This window comes from Equus quagga, chromosome 5 (assembly GCF_021613505.1).
Source record: "Equus quagga isolate Etosha38 chromosome 5, UCLA_HA_Equagga_1.0, whole genome shotgun sequence".
Lineage (NCBI taxonomy): Eukaryota > Metazoa > Chordata > Mammalia > Perissodactyla > Equidae > Equus > Equus quagga.
This window is the reverse complement of record NC_060271.1, coordinates 59,568,772-59,592,800: the sequence shown is the minus strand read 5'-3', so window position 1 is coordinate 59,592,800 and position 24,029 is coordinate 59,568,772. Positions and strand designations below refer to the sequence as shown.

Here is a 24,029-nt window from a genome sequence, read left to right as displayed (position 1 = left end):
CAGGCCGACTTTTCTCAGGAGAGATCCAAGTGTCAACCATCCCCCCCTTGATATTCCTTCTAACCGGGTCAGATCGTTCTCAAAAAATTGAGGGACTGGGTTACTCAAACTAACAATTTGCACAAGAGTAAATTTTAGGTATAAAGACTTCATTGCTAGTCACTGCCATACGCTGCGTTATTTCATAAGTTCAGGGACAGGGTTAAATTTTACTGCAGTAATCACTAATTTCTTCTTAGCTTTTGGTTCCACAGAATAGACTGTTCCTCTTCAGTTAAACTGTACAATCTAGAGATAGAGTCTAGGTTATTGGTGTTTTTGCAAAGCTCAGGTATTGTTCCCAGAATCAGAGTAAGAACAGACCTTTCACAAATCTAAGGCCGACTGTAATGCTAACAAACAATGTCTTCCTTTATTAATTTATACCTAATTCCTTCAACTTCCTGGGTTAATGCCCACGTATCACACAAGAAGGCAAATATTGACTTCCATGCTGATGGCCATTTTATATGATGAACTAGGAAGGATATTATTAACAACACTAAAACTAAAATTAGTTTTTTTTTAATTTTAGGAACATTAGCCTTGAACTAACATCTGCCACCAGTCCTCCTCTTTTTGCTGAGGAAGGCTGGCCCTGAACTAACATCCGTGCCCATCTTCCTCTACTTTATATGTGGGGACGCCTACCACAGCATGGTGTGCCAAGTGGTGCCATGTCCGCACCTGGGATCTGAACCGGTGAACCCCGGGCCGCCGAAGTGGAATGTGTGAACTTAACTGCTGAGCCACCGGGCCGGCCCTAAAATGAGTTTATTAGGTAGATCCAAGGTTTAATGAAAGTATGAAGAAACCTTAGTTGATAACCCCATAATTCAACACATTCATTAACTGCGGAAACATTCTGCAGCAAGCCTCCTTGTGGGGCCCACCAGAATCCCATCCCACGGGGACTGGAATGGAGTTATTTCATGGTAGAAATGTCTGACTGATTGGTTATATCTGCCCTGAGCATTTTTAGGTAAGAATAAATTCTTCCAAGTTTTATGGCACATTCTAGAATTTATGGAATTCTAGGTCCCACCTGCAGCTCTGGGTTCGAGCAGATTGCGAGTTGTTCCTGAAAAAGGTTATGCTCGTTCCTGTGCCTAAACCTTCAAGGTCATCTCCGTGCAGAAGTGAAATGGCTCTCTGCCTAGGAATGAACTGCCACCTACATTTTTGCAATAAGTTGTTAATTTTACCTTTGACATATGTGACATCAGAAGCACGTGGCTGTCCCTCAACAATGACAGTGACTCTTAGGCATTAGAAATAACCCAAGAGGAACGTGATGCGGTACATGGCTTTTGTTGCACAAAACTCCAAAACACAACCAACCAAACAAAAACATCACCGAGCTTTCACCAGCAATTTCTTTCATCTACCTTACCTCTCTGCACTCATCTGTCTCTCACCTGGGTTTCGCATCTGTTGGGATCTCTTTCTTAACATTCAACAGTTTTCTGCTTTTTTGCTTCACTTGAGACATTTCATTTTCAGGTTTTTCAGGCATGGCTTGTTTTCCCTTTTGCTTTTCTGTATCCTGTAAAAAATTTACATTTAATTGCTGAGAAGGATTAATAAAAATGACTGATATAGTCCCATTTGAAGGTGGAGACACAAACCACAGATGTAGCAGATACACACACTGTATGGATAAAAACGATAGAATCCTTTCTTCAAACTATCTTTGACGACTGTGGTTCTGTCAATTGTTTAGCCTTTAATTTACCATAATTATGTTTTCCTGAGTCTGAGTTACAAAGAAAGTCATTTTAATTTATACTCATATCCTGACTAGGGTGGGTGGTGGCAGTGGAAAATTGGTAGCTTCTTATTTTTAAGTATTGGGGAACAAACCCTTGCCTTTATTTACAAGAAAAGTTCCAGCTAGGATTAAAATATAAAGTTAAACACTCTGGCAATGTTCCTAATCCCGAGCACAACAAAAATCTAGGGCAAGAAAACAGTGTGTGCAGCTCTAAGTGTTCACATCCATTCAGTACGTGCTTACAAGTGACACTGTGGCTGTCAATAGTGTTATCGCGGGTTTAATGCCAACAACTACTCACATCAATGGGAGCGGGCTTAGCTATTCATTCACATAATACACAAACATTTACTGGTCACCCACTTGGTGCCAGGCAATGGGGTTACCAAGAAAGCCTAGTCCCTTCCCCCAAGGACTGTGAAGTCTAGGAGGAGGGAGACACAATGACAGTTAGGGATCAATCAACTTGTACCTTTGTATAGAAATGCTCATTTATATATTGACAAGTCATGTCTGGGGCACAGAAGAGCTGTCTTGCCTGGCTTGAGTGTGGTGCCTGGACTGAGAAGGCCATACCCAAGTTGCATCTTAAAGCTGTGTTACTCAACTGGTCCAACTACTGTTCCTGGTCCGAGACTGGGTAGATGCAGAAACTGCACTTATGTTTTTTTTTTTGTCATGTTACACTGTTGCGGCATCATGAGATCAGTGGACTGTCTCTGGAAGGGCGCCTTATTCATTCAAGTATTGTTGAACTTGCTTGGGGAGTTGCACATGGAGTGGGTGTGTACTACTCGTGTGCAGTAGGACCACATACATGACACACTGGAAATAAAAAAAGACCTGGTACTTCAGCACAGAGTTTGAGCAGCACTGTGTTTAAGGATACACTGAGGCTAACCGGGGACAGTAGGGGAAGGACATACTCAGCAAAAGGGATCAGCTGTCTGTACAGGGGAGCATAAGCACATGGTGAATAGAGTCTACCCAACAGCGTCCAGCTTCATGGTTTATGGTCATCAAGGCAGCTGGGATTTTAACAGGTCACACCAGGTCAATCTACTTAACTGTCAAGAGTAAATAACCAGAGAAAGGGCTAAAACACCCTCCTGCCCATACACCTTTTGAGACTATTCTGAGTTATTCAAGAAGTATTTCCTGAACACTTGACTCATCAAGAACTTCGTAGACTGTGAGCTCTCTGAGGATAAGAACCTGGTCTTGTGTCCACTGCTGTTCCCAAGCACTCAGCACAGGCCTGGCACTCAGGTACTCTGCACGTTTGCTGAGAGAACGGGCAGAACAGGGTTGGAAAAGACAGACGAGAGAGAATGACCTGTCAAGTTCGTAATCTAGTTGGGAAGAAAACACACACAACTGGTAAACAGATCAGTCACGAAGAAATAAAAGCACATGAACTCTGTGCAAGAGTGCTGAGAAGGAGTAAAAACCGATGAGAGGGGAGAAGGGTAGAGGTATGGAGGCCACACGGAGGATGGCAGTTCCGAGCTGCGTCTGTAGGGAAGCAAATGACAGGGAAGGAGGTGGGAGAAACAGGAGGAGACGAACCCCAGAGAGGTGGGAATTATGCCACTGGGTGCCCAGGACATTGCAGGTGAGGTCAGCTGGAGAGGGGGCCACGGAGGAGGGGTTAGGAAGAAAGCCGGAAAGGCAGAAAGAGAGAAGTTGTAAGAAAGCCTGTGCTGAAAACGCTTTCCTGTGATTGTGGGACCCACTCAAAGATTGGCAGGAGGCATCCTGCTGGCTGAAGCAACACGTTCAAGTGGCCATCAAGTGCAGACTCCACACCAGCTGTGGGCTGTGCCAAGGGCGTGCGGAGAGCCACACCCACTACCAGGATGCCAAGGGCAAGGCCGCTGACAAGAAAAGTAAGTTACAGACGAAGTTTGTTCTAAAAATTAACACATGCAGATGACACTGAGGGATCTCTGTAAGATGATTCCTTATGTCACTGCATTAAAACTGAAGAAGAAATTCTGGTCTACAACATAAAAGGCTATATTAGGCTCATTTTAAATTTGAAATATAGTTATCTAAATATAAAAATGCCATGAAAGAACTATGCCCTTACTTTTCTTCACATCACTTATACCTCACACTCTCAGACATATTCACAACAGGAACTCAACTCTCCATTTACCTAACACCCACTATGTACCAGGCATTTTGCAATATTATTCCTGATGCTAATGACCACTCTGAGAGCTGAGGACTCTGAGGAGGCAGTTTTCTTTCTTTCATTTTTTGCTGAGGAAGACTGGCCTGAGCTAACATCTGTTGCCAATCTTCCTCTTTTTGCTTGAGGACGATTGTCCCTGAGCTAGCATTTGTTCCAATCTTCCTCTATTTTGTACGTGGGACACCGCCACAGCATGGCTTGATGAGTGGTGTGTAGGTCTGCACCTGGGATCCAAACCTATGAACCTCAGGCTGCTGAAGCAAAGCATGCGAACTTAACCATTATGTCACCCAGCTGGCCTCAGGAGGCAGCTTTCTTGATGTGCTGATGTGACTGCGAAACCTGGGGTCTTTCCCTGGGCCACATTTCTTTCTAGGACTGCTCTACCTGCGTGGGCCAGCAGTGATAAGACAGAAGTCCAGTGTGATTAAAATGGTGTAATTCCTTCTCATCCTCTTTTGATACTTAAAATTTGAAACAAACTTCAGGAGCCAGAGTAGTTACTCTTCTAGATAACCCCTAACTTTGAAGCAGTGTCCCCAACTTCTATTTTACTTTATTAACATGCTTCCAAATGTCCTTCCCTGAGGGAAACAAAACATGCACCCCCAGAGCTGTGGCCGCTTTCTGCAGGAGAGCGACTATTCGAGTGACCATTTCAGCACGCCTGTGCACACTGAGAACTAATCCTCAGAACATGGGCATTATGTTAAATATAAAACATTCGTTCTGCATCAGAAAGACAGAGTGTCACGTGCTCCAGGAGACACTTCCTTCCCTCATCCGTTCGTAAGGCCCAGCCCTACCTCCTTGAGGAGAGGCTCTGTGTCGGGGTTGGAGGTTTCCGTGGTGGTGGAGGAGCTGTCGTCGTCAGCCAAGGAGTCTTTCAGTTCATCCTCCTGGCTTTTTCCCTTTCCCTTCTTCTCCTTTTCCTCCTGCTTCTTAGGTGGTTTAACCTTGCGTTGAAGAGGTTTTCCTTTCCCTGGGGACGAAAGTCAAAGTAAAATAACTCTTTAATTTTTAAATAGCTCAGAAAACAGTCATTAAAACTTTTAAAAAAAGGCTGGACTCTTTCTGATAATAAAGCTTTCTTTATTTCTTCCCTAATTAAGACTTTCCAATTCACATTTGATTTTTTGATTGGAATATTTTTAAAAATCAACTTTATTGAGGCACAACTTCTGTAGAATAAGATACACCCATTTTAAGCGTAAGTTCAATGAGTTTTGGCAAATTCAGTAGTCTTGACAAATCTGTATGTCTGTCTGTCAGAATACTTTTTCATACCCCAGAGGGTGACGTAGCCTTGAAAAGTCATGGAAGAGAAAACCAGAGATCCTTTCAAACCTGGAGATGGAAGCCTGATGGTGACAGAGGACGAGCTGCCCAGTGTGTCACCTGAGGGGCGCTAAGAGCCCCGGCAGCAGAGCCCTGACGGCCGAGTCCAAATCCTGGCTCTCTCCTAACCAGCTGTGTGGTCTTGGCCTCTCAACTGCAAGCCGGGGGAGACCAGACCTCACAGTGCTGTAAGGAGGAATTACACAAAGCCCTTCCAACAGTGCCTGGCACATAATGCCATGCTGTGTTAAACATGGACGGAAAACAAAACAGAGCTGCAGGAAGTCTATTATTTTACAAGACATGGATGCTCCCAAGACAAATGAGACAACACATCTGAGTGCCCCCTATTTGCCAGGCAGTGCTCCTTGTCCTGGGAAAACAGCAGTGAACACCAACAACTTACTCCTTGCCTCACGGAGCTTGCAGGCCAGCCGGTCCAGACAGTGGCAGAGAAATCTCCAATTCCAGCTCCTCAGACTGCACCCTCAAAACCCCCTGGGCGGGCAGGCTGCATAAAGCCGCAGAAGCCACACGAGCCACAGTGTAGCCCATTCTCTCTTTGTCACTTTAAAATATGTCCTTTTGATAATGGTGGCTTTATGTAACTTATTAAACCCTGATGTTTTATGGTCTCTGTTGATGGGTACCAGAGATCCAAACTTTGGCATCGAGAACAGGGGCTGGCAAACTACGGCCCAGGGCCCAAATCTGGCCTGCGGCCTGTTTTGTGTGGTTTGTGAGCTGAGAAAGACCTTTACATTTTTAAGTGGTTGAAAAAAAGAAACAAAGAATATGCGACAGAGACAAGTTTGTGACACACCAAGCCTCCAATATTTACTCTCTGGCCCTTTACAGAGACAGTTTGCTGAGCCCAACCTAGAAAAAGAATAAGTACGGTTCTGACTGATATGCAGGAAATGTCCTTTCATCATTTACTCTCCCACTGACTCCAGGAGGTATCAGAAGTCAAACCATAACTGGGACATTAAATTGCAAAAACAGAGAAGCCTTTGTTTCAGCAGAAGACCGGCTGGTGGTTTCACAGCCCCTGCCCAGCCTGACCACCCAGAGCTCCTCTCTACCCCGAAGAGGGGCGGGGGCTGCCCTGCTCTGGGCCCACGAGCCCCAGGATGTCTCAGATTCTGCGAGTTCAATAATTCGTGCTTAGAACACTTGACTTTCCCACAGGACCAAGATCGACCGGCATGCAGCGAGCTTCCCACCTGCAGTTCTACAGTTTTATCATGCTGAGGTTCGCGGGGTCAGAGGCACTGTCTGTATAAGCGATTTGTATTTACAGTAACCTGAAATTTTCTTCTCAATAGGAAAGGGCTGGAAATGTTTTTTCCCTGAAGCCATGGACACACAAATAAAGGGGAAAAAGAAATACTTAAACCAATAGTTAAGTTGAAAATTTGGGTTAAAAAACTTATTTCATGAAGGAGTAGTTTACATTTTTTAGCTCCAAATGCCCCTCTCTTATTAACTTCTTAACATGCTGCACGTTGACTTCTGTCCTCAGCACCTTAACGAATATGATTTGAAAAGGTGAACAATAACCCCTTAACGGTCACGCCGATGACCTCCAGAACTCCTCCTCCTCCAAGCCCTCTCTGTTCCGCTGGACGCTGTGGAAGCCCCCCGCCCCTGCTGGACCCAGCCAGCATCTCCTCCTCTTCCGGCACTGTGATTCTCCTGACGTTTCTGCTGGCTGCTTCTTTGCTGGTGTTCCCTTGAGACCTACCCTTGGAACAACTTCTCTTTTCCCTTTATATTCTTCCCATGGCTCACTTTAACTAAGTTGACATAAGCAATTCAAATCTAAAAAGTCCAAGCCCGAGTTAAATATCCTAAAAGCATCTTTTGGGTTCTCAGTCTATAATACTGGTTCTTAACCTGCTGCACTTCAGAATAACGTAGGAAGCTTTTAACAAACATTGCTGTATGGACTCCACCCTGAGAGAATCCGATTAAAGCAGCTCGAGGTGGGACCCAGATGTGGTGATGTTTTTACAAAGCTCCTCTAGTGACTCTGCTGTGCCACTAGGCTGAGGCTCACTGGTCCACAGTATCAACGGCCATCCAACCACTCAGCCTAGCAGCTACCTCACCGTCATGTATGATTTGTCCTGCTGCTTCTATTCCCAAATCCAAATGTCAGCGGGAGGGGAGAGCGTGCTTTCCCCAGAGAAAGGACTAATAATCTGGCTGGGTTAGATTGATGACGGGCCCATGTTCACCCACAGGCAGGGTCACTGTGCCCCGCAGGCTGCACACACGGGTGACTCAGCCTTCCTTTTGCCACTGGGTGGGGTGAGGGAGGAAGCTGACTCTCAGGCAAGCTTGTGCCCAAGGGTCTCTCCTCTTCCTCAGGGGCTGGTTTCCAGTGTAATGACTGGGCTTTAGGCAGAGGAGAGACCCTTTAAAACCTTTTGTTAGGTCAGTGGTTCTCCAAGCGTTTTTCCCAGACCAGTGGAATCAGCACTACCTGGAACTTGTTAGAGATGCAAAGTCTATGGTTTCACTCTAGACGCACTGAACCAGAAACTCTGAGGGTGGCCCAGCAATCTGTTTTTTAACAAGCCCTTTAGGTGACTGTAATGACAGTTAATTTGAGAATCCCTGGCTTAGGCTATAAATTCCACCTGGACTCAGGAGAGCATCTGTGTTGGGCACCACGGGCACAAGATCTGCTGGTGATAACGTGGTGCCTCATTTCCTACTTCTCAAGACCTCTGTGTGTCTATATCCTATGGGTATCTCAGAAAGAAAGGTACCTGAAGTTCAGAGTAGAATTTGGGGAATTCTGAGTTACCTGGATGAAATTATCTAAACAACTCAGCATCACCATCAATTAATCAGTCAAACGGATTCTCCCTTTAAAATCTCTAATTCCTTTCTTATCTCACCCCCACGAACACTTCCTCAGCTCAGGACTTCTCCATCTGTTGCCTGGCCTGGAGAAATAATCCAGCACGAGCGTCGGGTTCCTCAGGCTTCACACCACTGTCTGGATGAACTGTCCCTGGGGCCACTCACCCTCTGTCTACCTACTCCCACCGTCACTAGACTCCTGATGGAGGATGCTGGCTGATCCCCTGGTCAACACTGACCTCCTTGGCTCTCTTCCTCATACAGTCTAAGCACCTGAAAGGCAGAGATCAGGCCTTACTGATCCCTCCATCTTCAGCGCCTTGAATGGTGCCCAGCACGTGTCAAGTGCTCAGCCAGTGTCTGCCAAGCTGCACAAGTTGATTTTGCGCCTTTCTCAACAGTGAAATACACCGACAGTGTGACTTGCTACCTCAAGACCAAAAGCTTATCCCTCTCAATGCTTTATGAGGAACTTATGCAGGTTTCAGTCACTCTTCATACCAAACTGCATGATTCCACTTATATAACATTCTTGATATGACAAAATTATAGGAAAGAAGAAGAGATTAATGGCTATAAAGGAGGGGGAAAGGAGGGAGTCGGAGGGGGAGGGAAGTGGGTGTGGCTAGAAAAGGGCACACAGGGGATCCTTGTGGTGATGGAAATGTTCTGTATCTTGACTCTGTCAATAGCAATACCCTGGTTGTGATACTATAGTTTTGCAACATGTTATTGGGGGAAATGGGGTAAAAGGTACAGAGATCTCTCTGCATTATTATTTACAACTGCATAGGAATCTACAATTATCTCAAAATAAAAAGTGAAAAAAAAAAAACAGTGCATCTCAGTTAAATTTAAAAGCAAAAAGTCCCCAAGAGCTCACATGTAACCAAGTTGTGGCATGTTCATGGGGTGAGTACTAATCCTTGCCAACTATATTAATTCTTCAGAACGAACCAAGTGTTTACCTTTAAAAAGCTAAACACACTTTTTCTCATGCAAATAATAGGTCCATTTGGCCTGAAAGGCACCCTTCCAAACCCTATTCCAATTTTCTTTTCACCATGCCAAGGACTGCATCTCTCATTCTAATCTTGTCCGAGAAAAAGGAAAGATTTACAGAGGTCTACCTCACAACTGACCACTGCCATACGCTGCTTCCCTCACTGAGAAGAGAGGAGGAGGACAGTGTATGAAGTGGACAATGGTTTTCTCTCAAAGCCTAATATCACAGATGGACACTCTACGCATGATTATTTTAAATGACACGCTGCATGAGTTAATATACTGCAATTACAAACCCTGTCCTTAGATATTTAGGAATGTCCTTTTTTTTCTTTTTGAGGAAGATTAGCCCTGAGCTAACATCTGTGGCCCATCTTCCTCTACTTTATATGTGGGATGCCTGCCATAGCATGGCTTGACAAGCAGGACATAGGTCCGCAGCCAGGATCTGAAATGGCGAACCCCGGGCTGCCGAAACAGAGCCCGTGAACTTAACCGCTGCACCATCGGGCCAGCCCCATAGGCAGTTTTCATTTTTCACCATTATAAAATATGGTGTATGTAAGATTATTTCCTGATGCTAAATTTCCAGATATAAGCTTACTGGTTCAAATGATGTGTGTGCATTATTTCTTTTTATGGCTTTTGACATACTTCAGAAAACTTGCTGCTTTCTGCAATCTATGCATACAAAAACTTCTTTGTAGCATAACTACCACTGAAAATTATTTTCTACATATAATCTATGGGTCCTAGGCTACTAATACTTTTAGAAATATATAATTTGTGTGCCTGAATAAAAGAAAGTGAGAACAGTTATTTGACAGAATGATTTGGGTGTAAGCCCGTCTACGCAGCAAATCAGAAGATAAGCCTGCCAGAGACAAGGCTATTATGACAAGCTACAGCAGACTCTGACGTGTGGCTGGCCGGTGCTCTCACGTGACAAGCTCCCCTGCTCTTGTCTTCACGTCCTGCCTCCAGGGGGCAAGAAGAGGTCTAAATGCCCCCGTGCGTCCCTCCCTCAGAAAATGCTGGCCGTTCTCCCTCATTCACATGGCTGGTTGGAAGAGCAAACCTGGGTGCCTTCTGAAGCCCCAACTATCTACCTCATGCTCTCTCCTGCCATGCCCAAATACACAAGTTCTGATAAGAAGTTTCAGACCTGGAAGGGAAGCAAGAGGCCTCACTTGGACTCTCAGCGTAAGATTCTTTCTCCACCTAAGTTCTGTCATTGGCAGGGAGGTGGTAGGGAGGAGGTTACGGGGTACCTGATGGTGATTAAGACAAGTGTACTTCATTGCTCATTGTGTGCACACTTCTATGGCAGAAGACCTGAGAGAAAAAAGGGGTGCACGGTAGAAAGCCAGGCACCAAAACCCATCTCACCCTGCTAACACCTGATAATCATTCATCAAGACTCAATGGCTAGTACGAAACACTCCCATCCAGCTTGGAGAGGGCATACTTTCTGCAACTCTCCTCAAATCAGATATTCAGTTGGTGGCTGCTACGCCTGCTCTTAAAAATGGTCAGAATGAAACAGTTTCTTCATTGCTTTAAAGCCTAATTAAGTACATTTTTCCTAATAATTGAGTGAATTCAAAACTCTTCATAGACAAAAAACATTTGTCTCTACCTGGAGGGCACCTTGGTGCTAACACGCGTGTACAAGAACACAAGGCAGGCTGCTAAATATTTGTGACCGAGTGCTATCCACTGCTCATGGGTCTCACACCTTCACCTCGCAGTGAAGTTCTGACCCCTATCAGATACCCCAACTGTGAACTGAATATATACACACCCCAGTCAGCATAAATGCTGTGTGTGTGGGTGCGGCTAGGAGTACATCTGAGAAGCAAGATGCAGATGAGGAGTCATGATTTCATGTTACGAGGCCAGTCAATATAGAGCACCTGTGTGGGGAACAGTCCCATATTCTCCTCAATAAAGACACAATGCCCATTCTATCATTCAGTGTCCTCAGGTTCAAGCAGGAATGCAATGCCAACAAAGGCTGTTTTTTCAGATGAACTCTGATACTTCCTCTTCCTGCATGAGAACTACATAATGATGTTTTACTTTGCCCTTAGCTGCCAGGAAATTTGCAGCTCAACTTAATACTTAATGGTAACAACAAACTTTATTCTAGGTTTCTGTTGAGATAGCACCATAATTAAAAGCAAACAGATAAAAAAATAACTACTTTCTGACTTTCACTGTTTTATAAATATGCTTTAATAATTTTAACCACCTCCAATCATTTTAAAAGTAGGCAAACTGAATTATAAATTTAAAGAACATGTCTTGCTCATTGACTTTTTCTTTGTCTTCACTAAGTAGTGTAAAAATGAATTTGTAATCACTAGTTTGGCAAGTTGCTTTGGTTGACTCTCTCTCACTTTAAAGCATTTCATTTAATTTCCACCCAAAAGAACTGCTTCAGGGGAGTGTGAATTACTAGAGCCAATGGTTTCTCTGAACACGCGCAGTCCCCGGCAGCTGTGGACCCAAGCCCAGGCTTAGGCAATGTCAGTGACAACACCTGACGGGAGATTCTGGAGAATCTCTACAGAATCACCAATTCCGGCAGGAATGTGTCTTCCTTCTCATCCTGTGGCTGCTTAAAAGGTCTAAAATGAGGCCAATAAATTATACAGACCAACACACAATTTACTTGAGTCAGTACTGGTCGTGTAAATTTATTTTCCTCTATTTATTCTGAAATAATACCTTTATAGGAGTATGATAAACTAAAACACGCCAAAAGTGCATATGAAGAAAACTCTTCAGAAGCTCTTTAGCTAAAGTAAATATTATTTTCAAAATTATAGCAAGCATTATTTTTTCTTATTAAGCTCTGTGCTTAGATAGCAAAGATGCCTGTTTAGCCCAATAGAAGGTAGAAAAGAATTCCTATTAAGTGAAAAAACCTTACTTCTATCCCAGGGAAGGAGTTAATACTGAGTTTGAAAGACCCATGATCTATTTTGTTGTGGTTCTTCTTTCATCGGTATACCGTTTGCAGCACTAAGCAGAACCCATAACGTACACCAGACTAGGGAAAAAAGGTAGCACAACCCAAACTTCATAGGATACAGAGGACAATTATTTAGGGTTTTCATAAAATTAAGACGTTCAATTAGATTTTGGATTTGTTTATTCTAGAAATAGTATCATGGACATTCATAAACAAACTGACTACAATTTAACGTTGGGAGAGGACAGCTTTTGTGCTTCTGTTTAGGTATTTCTCTCCAACCCCTTTAAGGGCAGTTCCTTGCCTGCCTAAAAAACCACTAGATGGGACCAGTGCCCACCTCCCAAGGACACTTACTGGTTACTTTCCACTAGTGGGTGGGCTTATAATGGCCAAACACAGGTTATCTAATCGCCCGTGGATCCTGTTAAATGCAGATTCCTATTCAACCCAGCAGTTTGGGCTGGGGCCCAAGATTCTACATTTCTAAAAGTTGCCAAGTGATGTTACTATTGCTGGTCCTGGACTGCAAATCCGGGTAGCAAGGCCTTAACAGACTCACCCCATACCCTCTCTTCCAGGGAATGGCTCCTCTATGTGGGTAAGCCACTGCACTTCCGGCCCCAGGTGGCCAGCTGACCTCAGAGGGCCAGCTTCCCTGGGCCAATACTAGCCCTCTTCTCTGCTCACTCTTGTCCAGCTTCTCTGCCTGTGTTGGACAAACCAGGTTAGATTGACTCCGAGGACCGGTTAGCTCTGCTTGTGGGACTATAAACATTAGTAGAGGAGGGAGTGGGAAGCCTACGGACCAAGGCCCAGGCTTCACCCATACTTATCAGACGCCCTGCTTCTGGAGGGAGGAGAGGTTAGGATGGGTTTTGTAATTTAGCTCTGAATCTAGTCTGTCTGTCACTCAGCATGCAGCCTGGAAGGCCGGGGGGGTGGGGCGGGGAGGGTGACCAATCAGATCCACGCACCAAGAACGATCTACATCTAGGACAACTACACACCCACTGCATTCCTACACACTCTGTCGGCCTCTCCACCATAGCCTAAAGATCTCCTGGCTCTTCACTAAAGAGCCTGGCATGAGACTCACTCACTGACCTCTCTTATCAGTGACTCTGAAATCCAAATTTCAAAAAGCTCTCAAAGCTCTTTTTCCTTAACTCATTTAGAAACAAAAATTGATGACTGAACTTTTTTTTTTTTTCCAGGAAGATTAGCCCTGAGCTAACATCTGCTGCCAATCCTCCTCTTTTTGCTGAGGAAGACTGGCCTTGAGCTAACATCCGTGCCCATCTTCCTCCACTTTATATTTGGGACGCCTACCACAGCATGGTGTACCAAGCAGTGCCATGTCTGCACCCGGGATCCTAACTGGCAAACCCCAGGCCGCTGAAGTGGAACATGCGCACTTAACCGCCAGGCCACTGGATCAGCCCCTGATGACTAAACTCTTTTGGTGGCACAGCCTAAGCTGAGCTGACGTGGGGCTACTTTTATAGTCTTCTGAATTACATGGTATATGCACTGTATACCTTTCCAAAAATCTGAATCCCCAAACACAGGTGACTCCCAGACTCGTGTAAGGGACTGTGGACCTCTAGCTCTGTGGCCTTGCTGCTGCCAATGGGCTTTACTTCTGTTACTCTTCCACATCCTATTTCCGAGGCTGCACCTAAGAACCTGCTATTGCCCAGAACTGCTTTTTCTCTGAAACCCTAAACTCTCCTGCCTCATTTTCATGCCTCAGTCTCCTATCATCCTCTTGCTTCCACGATCCCTGCAATTTGACTTGTTGGATCTCCCAGCCCTTGACTTGTTCATGCTCTCCCTGTCTGTGAGGTTTCTTCTGGATTAAGGTCCTTCCCTATCCTGCTAATTCCACACAGCCTGGCACATCCTCCACTCTCCTGCGAGCATCTGTGACATTCTTACCCTGTATCTTTTTGCTGTTCCTGTCCTGTAGAACTCCAACACTGTCTCAATCCATCCACCCAGCCTTCAGTCTGCACCTGTGGACTGCAGAGCATAACGGAGAGAAAAGACAGAGGTTTGCGGCAGTGCCACGGAGACCCTCAGCGGCGTCCCCAGTGTTGCCCGAGGGGCTGCTCTGCAAATCCAACTCTCACGTGCCCTGGACTCCCGGCTACAGAAATCTCAGCTATCTGGAATGTGACTATTCTGAACTGGCTCTACTTTCTGTTTCTACCCTACCGCTTCTCCCTTTAGGCTCAGCAGCTGTGATTTTAGCTCAAATAAAAGCTCCCCTGTGCCGTCTCTTCATCTCTATCAGTTCGCCTGCATCAACATGCCTGAGGAATAAGCGTCCCTGCTTTTATAATCTACTGAACTGGGTCTCATGCCACCCCACCTCCTTGGGCATTTGTTTTCACAATTATCTCGTTTGCTTCTCCTTTCTGGAGGCGGCCGTGTAGTGCAGTTACCATCTGAGGGGTTACAGTCAGGCCTGGGCTTGGTTCCCATATCTGCCTGACGTTACCTTTCTCAGATTGCATTTCCTCACTGCAGACACAGCAACGCCAATCACCAAGGTGCACGAGGCGTGTGCAGTCCTGTCTGGAACATTGTCCTTGAGACGTAGATATTTTCAAGCACCTTGTTCTCCATTTTTTTTGTCATTAAAAATACTACCACGCGTGGGCCTCGCCCGGTGGCATAGCGGTTAAGTTAGCAGACTACGCTTTGGCGGCCCAGGGTTCGCAGGTTTGGATCCCGGGCGCAGACCTATACACAGCTCATTAAGCCATGCTGTGGCAACGTCCCACATACAAAATAGAGGAAGATGGGAACAGATGTTAGCTCAGTGACAATCTTCCTCAAGCAAAAACAGATGTTACCTCAGTGACAATCTTCCTCGAGCAAAAAGAGGAAGATTGGCAACAGATGTTAGCTCGGGACCAATCTTCCTCACCAAAAAACACAAAACAGAATAACCACTACCACACAATATATGCATCTCTTATTCTTATTAAAAATTAAAGAACATGGAAACTATAGATTAAAGGGTAAACACTCCCTTTCACTCACTCGCCCCCAACACATACACTAAGCAGTGGCCACTGTTAACAGTCTGATGTGAAAGGTACTCTCCAGCCACAGCAACCCGGTTTCTAGTCCTGTCACTTCACAGAAACTATTCTTGCCAAGGTCAAATAATGTCCTAACTGCCAGGCTCTGTTCTACTTTGCTTCCTCTGGCCTTGCTGGGATATGCTAACCATATCTTCCACTTGCTTTCTGTCATGCTGTCTGCTGGCCGCCTTCTTGCTGGCCTTGCTCTCAGGAGTCTTAGCCCTCTGCTTGTTCCATTTCTTACCCTCAAGACCATGTTCCAAGCAGACATTTCTGCTGGGATGTTCCAGAGCCACCTTCCACTCAGCAGGCTAGAGATGGTGTGCACCATTTCCTTCCCTAATAACTATCATGGCAGTAGCTACACCCTACAAAGTAAGTAGTAGCTATCCTCTCCATCTTAAAGAGAACAAACGGAGACTCAGAGAAGTAATTTTCTCCAATGTCACACAGTTAGTAAGTGGCAGAGACAGGATTTGATCTGGGCCTGACTGATGGTAGCACCTGGCCTTGGGACCCCACATCACTCTGCTGCTCCCGACCCTACATAAAGCCACCCTTCAGATGCCAAAGGTAGAAACAAGGATGGCTGCAGATTGCACTACTTGTTCAGTTAATGCAGATACTGAGAACTGACTGCACCAGGTTCAAAGCTTTCTGAGGTTTTAACCCTCAATCCAGCAATGGCCGCTGCCCAGTCCCTAGGGCTTACAGTTATCAGGGGAGAAACCACAGAAGTACAGAATCTAATGACTGTCCAACTGTATGAGGCCCTGCTTAGGCCAGCCACGAACAGAGGGCATTTCTGGGCTCCACCTTCACAAGGAATAGTGACTGGAGGCATAAGCAGGGAAATGGCTGGCTGGCCTGCGAGCCACTCAACTCGGAGACGGTGGGATCTAGGGAGGTCACATTCATCTGACGAGAGGTCACTGTGAATACTCTCCAAAGCTAGAAACGACAAGAGTCACTAATAATGTGGTATCCACGGTCCATCATTAAATATCTTTTAGTAGGTCGACTCTAGGACCACTGTGAAAATTAAAAAGCATTTTTTAATTGTAAAATTTACACTCTAGAGGAATGACCCTGCAAATAAAAATGGACCTGTCACACTGAGGTTAGAGGACCAGCTTAGACACAGGCAAGGAGCATTCCACTGATTGCCAAACTCCCTGTCAGAAAGGATAATATATGTTTCTATTATCCATGCCCTCAATATGGGAAAACACATTATGTAACTTGATCTAATAAAAACAAGAACTTTAAGCATTCATTTAATCCCACTATAAAAATTACCCTAAAATGTATAAGCTCTATTAATAATGAGTTAACAGAAAAAAAGATTTCTGTGGAAGAAGTTAAATAACATTCAAGACATTTTACTGTTTTACAAATCCAAATGCAGGTAATTCTAAGAGGACTCAACACAACTAGTCTTCGGATGACTGGGATTAAGAAATTCTCTAGAAGAAAACCCTGGGCTCTGGGGCGTCAGGTCTCCTCTGGCCTCCTGGGGCTGCCATGTTCCCTGTGTTAAGTCCTTGGTACGTCAGCGAGGGAGGTACTTAAATACACCTGGAATAACATTATTAGCATGGCTGCCACAGGAGAGAAGGGAAGATGCAAAAAAGTTTAGGCTCTAAGGGACTGAACTGAAATATAGCTAGAGGACATTTACTAGTTTTTACATTTGGATTTTGGAAGTTACTAATCAGCCCACCTACATATGTGTGGTATGTGGACTTCTAAGGGGGCTCCAATGAGCCCCACCTCCTGGTACTGTATTTATGCTCCTGTGGAATTCTCTTTCCGGGAGCGTGGGCTGGGCCACACTTCTATTGAGCAGAGAATACTGCAAAACTGATGGGTGTCACTTCCAGGAGTAGGTCATAAAAGACTGACTTTCACTGGGCTAGCTTGTTCTCTCTTTTGCCTTCTTGCTTGCTCGCTCTGGTGAAGCCAATTGCTTTGAGCTGCTCTATGGAGAGGACAGGCTGCTGGCCACAGCCAGCGAAGAATCGAGACCCTCAGTCCAATAGGCCATGAAGAATTGAATCGTACATCAACCACCAGAGTGAGCTCAGAAGCAGGTCCACCTTGAGCTGAACCTTAAGATGTCTTCAGCCCTGGCCAACACCTTGATCGTAGTCTTATGAGAGCCGGAGAACCCAGCCTAGCTGTACCAGATGCCTGACCCACAGACACTGTGAGACAGTAAATGGTGGTGTTTTAAGCTGCTAGGTTTTGGGGTAATTTGTTAATGAGAAAACAGAACTAATACAGTATGCAGAACTCTAAAGGAGGGGTCAGCAAACTTCTTCTGTAAAGGGCTAGACAGTAAATATTTTCACATTTGTGGACCTCGTATGTCATAACTACTCAACTCTGCTGTTGCAGCACTTCGGAAAGCAGCCAGACATACGTAAACGAATGAGCATGGCTGTGTTCCAGCAAAACTTTATTTACAAAAACAGGCGGTGATTTGACCCACTGGCTGTAGTCTGCCAACCCCTACTCTAAAGTGGAATCCTAGTTTTGAGTTAAAGGGCAGACGATATCCATTTTACCACTATGGTAAAAATTATTTTAACAATTAACAAAAAGCTCAACCTACCACAACACCACAATAATCACAGGCAGGAAAGGAAAACAGTAGATGTCCAATAAATTTCTCAGTGTGGTAAGTAATCTAAGAAACACAAATATCTTTCATGATAAATGGACACCTCTACTTGCATTCTGACAGGGAAGCGCTGAAGTCCAATACTGGAGAGAAACTTGAGCCAGAACACCTACTGAAGTAGCTGTTTCTCACAACTACGATCACAGCAGCTCTTAAACGTGCACTAGCTTTCCCCTCAGGCATCGCGCTTCTCTGACAGTGAGAACAGACGATTACCTTTGCTTTTTGACAATGGTGATGGCGGCTGCTCTGTAAACACTTCTAGGGGCGGGGAGTCGTGGTGGTCGAAGTCCTTGTCCATGGCTTCTATGAGACTGGTGATGTCGGAGTCCTCTGAGCTGTGCCTTGTGCTGCTGGCACGTTCTGGGTGGGAAGGGTGCACGAGGGGGGCGGGTGACAGCCTTTCCGGCTGTGGCTCCTGGTGCTGAGGCACTGGCGGTGGTGGTGGAGGTGGAGAGTGCTGCTCCAGCGGGCTGTGGACATGGTGCTGGCTGCTGTGCTGGCTCTGCTTCGGCCCTCGGGACTTTCTGCCTGCTGCATGACTCTGGGCCACTGCACTGGAATCTAAGACAAGGGGGCTTGCTTTGCTAGCCGACTGTGCATTAGTCCTGCTAGAGGTACTTGAGCTGTTTTTGGCTCTGACGTTTTCCACGTCAGCTGAGTTTCTATTGCTGTGGCTGCTGTGCGGGTGGACTGATGGGCCACACTGCTTATGACTCCCTGCACTGGGTCGGGATGACGAGCCACCTGCTCCACAGAACCCCCTGCTGTGACCGGGGTCACAGCTGAGTGTGTTCAAGCTGAAAAAAGGACCAACTGCAGATCAGTAAACAGCAACCTACAAAATCTAAGATTAAAAAAATTTTATTTCATCAGTATAGCCACCACAAATATAAACTACTGTGAGGAAAAAACGGCAAGAAATAGGACGCTTTTCACAACTCTATAGGTTTGTTCTATCTGAAAATTTAGGAATCGAGTCAGTGATACAACCAAGAATATTTTAACCCTCACTACCATAATAAAAACATGGTATTTGCTATGAGTTCTTAGTAATTGAGAGCTATACACAGGGTATTATTAAGTAATGAGAATTAAGACTTCCCCCCCCGAGAAAGGAAGAAACTTGGTTCTTCCTTTAATTACACAAGCCAAATCTACGTATTCTAGAGCATTTATTTCCAGCACGTGCACATACTTTCCTTCAGATGAAATACCAACGATTCTCCTGAGATCAAATGGTCTTCCCACATCAAAGGGCGGGTTCGAGGCCTCAAAAGATAGTCGCCTTCGGAAGGGCTCCCAAATTCCTTGAGCTTCTAAATAGGCCGTTCCAATTACCAAAAGAAACAGTGCACTGCCGGGTACAGAAGTCAGAGAATTGGGTTCATTTGTTAGTGCAAGAATAACAAAAGCTGATATGAAAGGCAGAGCTTCTTGGTAAAGTACAGTACGATATAAAAACCAAACATGCCTGTGACAATTTTTAGTGGAGAAGACACAATGCGCCACAGATAAAAGTGTGCACATCAATTTTTCAGAACGCCGACTTAACACAGAGGCTTATCTAGAGGAAATCACTATTTGTGTCAGGAGGATACTTTCCAAACTTTTACCAAGAAGCAGCTTTTATCTTTTTGGTTTTAACTCTGTAGGCCAACTCTTTTCCCTTAAAGAATGTGTGGGCTAACAATATAAATTAATTTAGAGGTGAGTAACTCTAATTCTCAAAACACATAAAGAAATATACTGAAAAAAAGATAAGGATGTTGAGGATTTAAAAAATATTTCTAATCAGTTTCATGTTGCACAGGTATGATTCAAGAAAAACATACTATTATGTTGAGTAAATTACATATGCCCAAATCAAGAAACTTTACCTGGTAAATTATGAGTGTTTTTTCCTTGAAGAAATTAACATGTACTTAACGTGTATACCAAATTTCAAAGGCAGAAAAGGCTTCTGTTTATTGTATCTACCACCCAAGATGGGTTCAGTTCTGACTGCTCCTCTAGCATATGTAAGCTCGACTAAGGCAGAGGTCTGCTTTGTTCGCTGGTGGATCCCCAGCTCTCAGAACAGTGACTGGCACACAGCGGGCACTCAAGAAACAGTGTCAAGTGACGCCTGAATACCAACCTCAAAAGAAGACACAAGTACCTCATTATTCCTGAGATGATGATGTACAAAGCCAGCTCCCAGTTAGGTCTGGGGAGGGCTTCTGCACAGGTTGCTAACATATGGTACGGAAGGGATGCATTCAATACAAATACAAATTCAGAGCCACTCGTTGTTATAAACTTCAGTTCACGAATAACTCTAGAAGCTGTGAAATCAGGAGTAAACCTAAAACAGAATGATGGCAGTAAGACTAAGTTTTAAAACCATACCCCAAACAGTTTAAATACAATACCAATCTCATACGCCTTTGAAACAACACAGAATTTTAGTTTGATACTTATACTCAACTTCTTCATTCTAAGAAGAAAACATTATCTCATGAAGTTAATAACAAAAACAACCATATTCTGTGGATAACTGGAGAAATTACAGAAAAAAAGAACAATGATTAGCTCCCCATAATTATTAATTCAGAAAGTGGCCTCCGCGTTTCTTTCCTGTCCCTTTCCCTCTCTTCTATCTACATCCACACTCTTCTCCCAGGATACATTCCCAATAATGCCTTTTTTGTAAACCATCCTACCCCTAGTGATCCTGTGTTCATCTCCTGCAGTACCGCTTTCTGCCCCAATTCTTTGATTTTTTGTTAACTGTATGCTCCCCAACCAGATGATCTGCACCTGAGGGAAGGAGTCATTCCTCATTGTACCTTTGGGTGCCAAGTATTATGCCTTACATGGGGTAAGGTAGTTACTTATTATGTCAATATTCATGGAAGATCATGAAATTATCATTCAATTAAGGAGACAGAGGTTACATTTTATTACATATGCTGCAACTATTACTGATATAATCATTCAAAACCAAAATATCACACATTCTTACACTGCACAACATGGAAAAGCTGCACTGGATACAAGCGTCTGCTCTGTTGCTCAGACTGTGAATTTACACTCAATTTCCTACCAACGCCTTATGCTTTAATATGACCCTGAAAATAATTTTGAAACTGGTTTCCTAGATTACCTGATCAACTCTGGAGATAGAGAAAGTTTCACAATTTTGAAAACAAAGACATGAAGATTACGTGGGAAAAAAAAGATCAAATACATTTGTGGATAAAGAGCTTATTTTTCTAAGTATGAAAATATACCTTTCTACAGAGTGTGAACAACTCGAGTATAAAAAGTTAATGAGAAGCTAGTGAGTCATTATACCTTATAAAAAAATACTTACAATATGATTATGTCTTTAGAGGCGTTGGCACTTAGTGCAAACTCTTGACAATTAACAACTTTAAAGCCATATCCCTCACATGAGTACCCACTGACTTCAATGGTTTCTATGTGAATTTGAAGTTGTCCTGTATTCTCTACTTTAAATGTTCTTTTCAACGTGAAATTTGGTTCTCTTAGTTTCAAACCTAAAGGAAAAAAATCAGGAGGGTGCATAAATTTTGGTCTCGTGCTCCAGGTCCAAACGATTAACACATTCTCCACGAACTACTATATGCCAGAGGTTATGACAACCTCCTCACGCCAAAGACATCAGCTATTACCCAGATTTCATCAGGAAGTACTCCACTTTGCTATGTCATTTTAGATGGCAAAAATTTAATTATGTTTTATTTTTCACACTCAGAGTCAATCACCTAAAGCATGCAAGGAATACTGATACTTTAAATCTCTTAAGATCCAAAACAAACAACCCTGAAAGCAAGTCAGAGTGTTTCCTTAAAATCTTAAGTGTTCATCACGAATAGATACGTGTTCACATACAGAAATACTGTCCTTGTTTCTGGAATTATTTACTGTTGGAAACAAATGCTGAAATTTTTGACCTTGGAACTGTTAGGAATACTCACTATCTGTACAATCTTTTAATAATGCTTCTGTGATTTTAAAGCGTAAGGAACTCCCTGGACCCGGAAGCTTGCCTGCCACCCTCAAGCTCTCGGTGGTTCCTTGTCCCTGGACCATCACAGCATCCATCACGGTCAGGTTATTTCTATGCAAACAAGAATTACAGATTATTCTTCCATTAAATTTGCATAATCTTTCGATCTGTAATTTTTGTTGTTATTTTATAAATCACCATGTAGAAATTAATACACTAAATTTAAGAGTGACAAGTTTGGAATTTAAAAATATTTACAGAGAGAAGAGCAAGAGTTTTTCATTTTTAAGAGTCACACATAGTACAGTAAGATACCATTCAGGGTCTTTAGGTATAAATGTGATCACAAAAGTGTATTTCATCAGGCATGGTGTGTGTGTGCGTATTTTGGACAAAGTGAATACTTATTTCGTAAATTAGTTATACAAACTCATATTGAAACAAAGGAAGTAAGGGCTTGTATATAAATACCAAAAATCAACCCACACTTACATCGCAGAACATACCTGATTATGATTAGTGAAGAAACAGTTCTGTTGTGAATTGGAGTAAACTTTACTTTGACAGATTTCTTTTCTCCAGGTTTTAAAATGAGGTTTAAAATTAAATGTTGAGAGAGGCCCTCTGTAAATCCTGTTGAACTTTGCAGGGGATGAGCCTTGAATCATTGGGTAAACAAGCTGGAGTCATTAATACAGTCTCTGGAAAAACGTTTTTTTCATTTATCTCATTCACAGTCCAGTATAGTTTCTTGGATTAATTAAATATGTAAACAATTTTATCCCTCATGATTTAGACACTGGTTAGCTGGCAAGCACAGCTGGGCAACCAGTGATGACACTTCATATTCTACATGAAGTCCCAGAAGGGGCTTGGTTTCCCAGGCCACCAAAGTCTTCACATTTGTACTGGGCATGTGTTTTTGTATAGACTTTTTTATTTTTAACTTTTTAAATTTTGAAATATAACACACATACAGAAAAGGACACAAACCTAAGATGAATAGGTCAATGTTTTAGCACAAAGCAAACAGCTGTGTAATCAACACCCAGCATCCCGAAGTTGTGAAGCTGTCCCCACTTTCATCACTGCTCTCCTGCTTCTCCTCTCTGAAGTGTATCAGCTGAAGAGTCTTAAGGTTGCATCACATTTGTTTGTAAAAATATTTTTAACTCACGTCAATCTCTTTGAATTTAATTTTGAAAGCTAAGCACAAGATCGTGTTTCATAAACATGTGACGACTTGAAGATCAAAATATGACTTCCTGCCAGTTACAGATAAGATTAAAAAATATTTATTTATTAAAAAAAATAATAGTTTACACATAAGGATATACTGTTCTGATTTTTAAGCAACATTAACCTTAAATTTTTTTGAGGGGGGGAGGGCTGGCAACGCTTGGCTATAAATGTCCATAGCTCTTCATTGCTCTGCTAACGTGTGGAAGGAGAGTGAGTTTTGTATAATTTTCTACTCCACTTGGCATAGTTAGGTTTAATAATACAGATCTGTCTATTTGCATTTAGCATGATTCCACAAATATAACTTACAGTCAAGAGACTTAACGAAGCGTACTGCTTTTTTACTCTTGCTTTTGAGGCCAATTTTTTCCTGCATCTAACATTCTTCACCATCAGTGTCTACTAGGACAACAGAATATTCCAAATGCTCCAAAATGGTTGGTAAATAAGTTCCCTTTTAAATAAACTATTCTGAGTAATTGATGGACACATTACATACTGTACATTTATTCCTAGCAAACTCTGATGACTTGGGAAACACTCTAGGATGTTGTGATGGCCCAGGGATATCATTCATGGCCTCAGTAATCCTTAGTAATTTTATAGTGGTGGTTCTCAAACAGTGACCCATGGAGCCCCAGGGATCTCAGAGATCTTTTCAGGGTATCCGTGGAGTCAAAAATATTTTCACAACACTGGCAGGCACTATGTGCCTTTTTCACTGTGCTGACATTTGCACTGATGGTCAGCAAAAGCAACGATGGGTGAAACT

The 24,029-nt window shown here is 43.5% G+C and overlaps 1 protein-coding gene across 2 annotated transcripts in view; it reads right to left on the bottom strand.

Annotated features, from left to right (window-relative positions):
- The window catches only part of TMEM131 (transmembrane protein 131), a 221,108-nt gene that overhangs the window by 14,342 nt on the left and 182,737 nt on the right, over positions 1–24,029 (bottom strand). For both annotated transcript variants that reach the window (XM_046660693.1, XM_046660691.1), the window contains exons 26-33: positions 22,522–22,673; positions 21,984–22,126; positions 21,356–21,542; positions 20,159–20,344; positions 19,196–19,354; positions 18,214–18,797; positions 4,820–4,995; positions 1,458–1,585 (exon numbers count right to left, since the gene is read on the bottom strand). In XM_046660693.1, the coding sequence (XP_046516649.1) occupies positions 1,458–1,585; positions 4,820–4,995; positions 18,214–18,797; positions 19,196–19,354; positions 20,159–20,344; positions 21,356–21,542; positions 21,984–22,126; positions 22,522–22,673 (1,715 nt within the window). The remainder of the gene's footprint in view (positions 1–1,457; positions 1,586–4,819; positions 4,996–18,213; positions 18,798–19,195; positions 19,355–20,158; positions 20,345–21,355; positions 21,543–21,983; positions 22,127–22,521; positions 22,674–24,029) is intronic.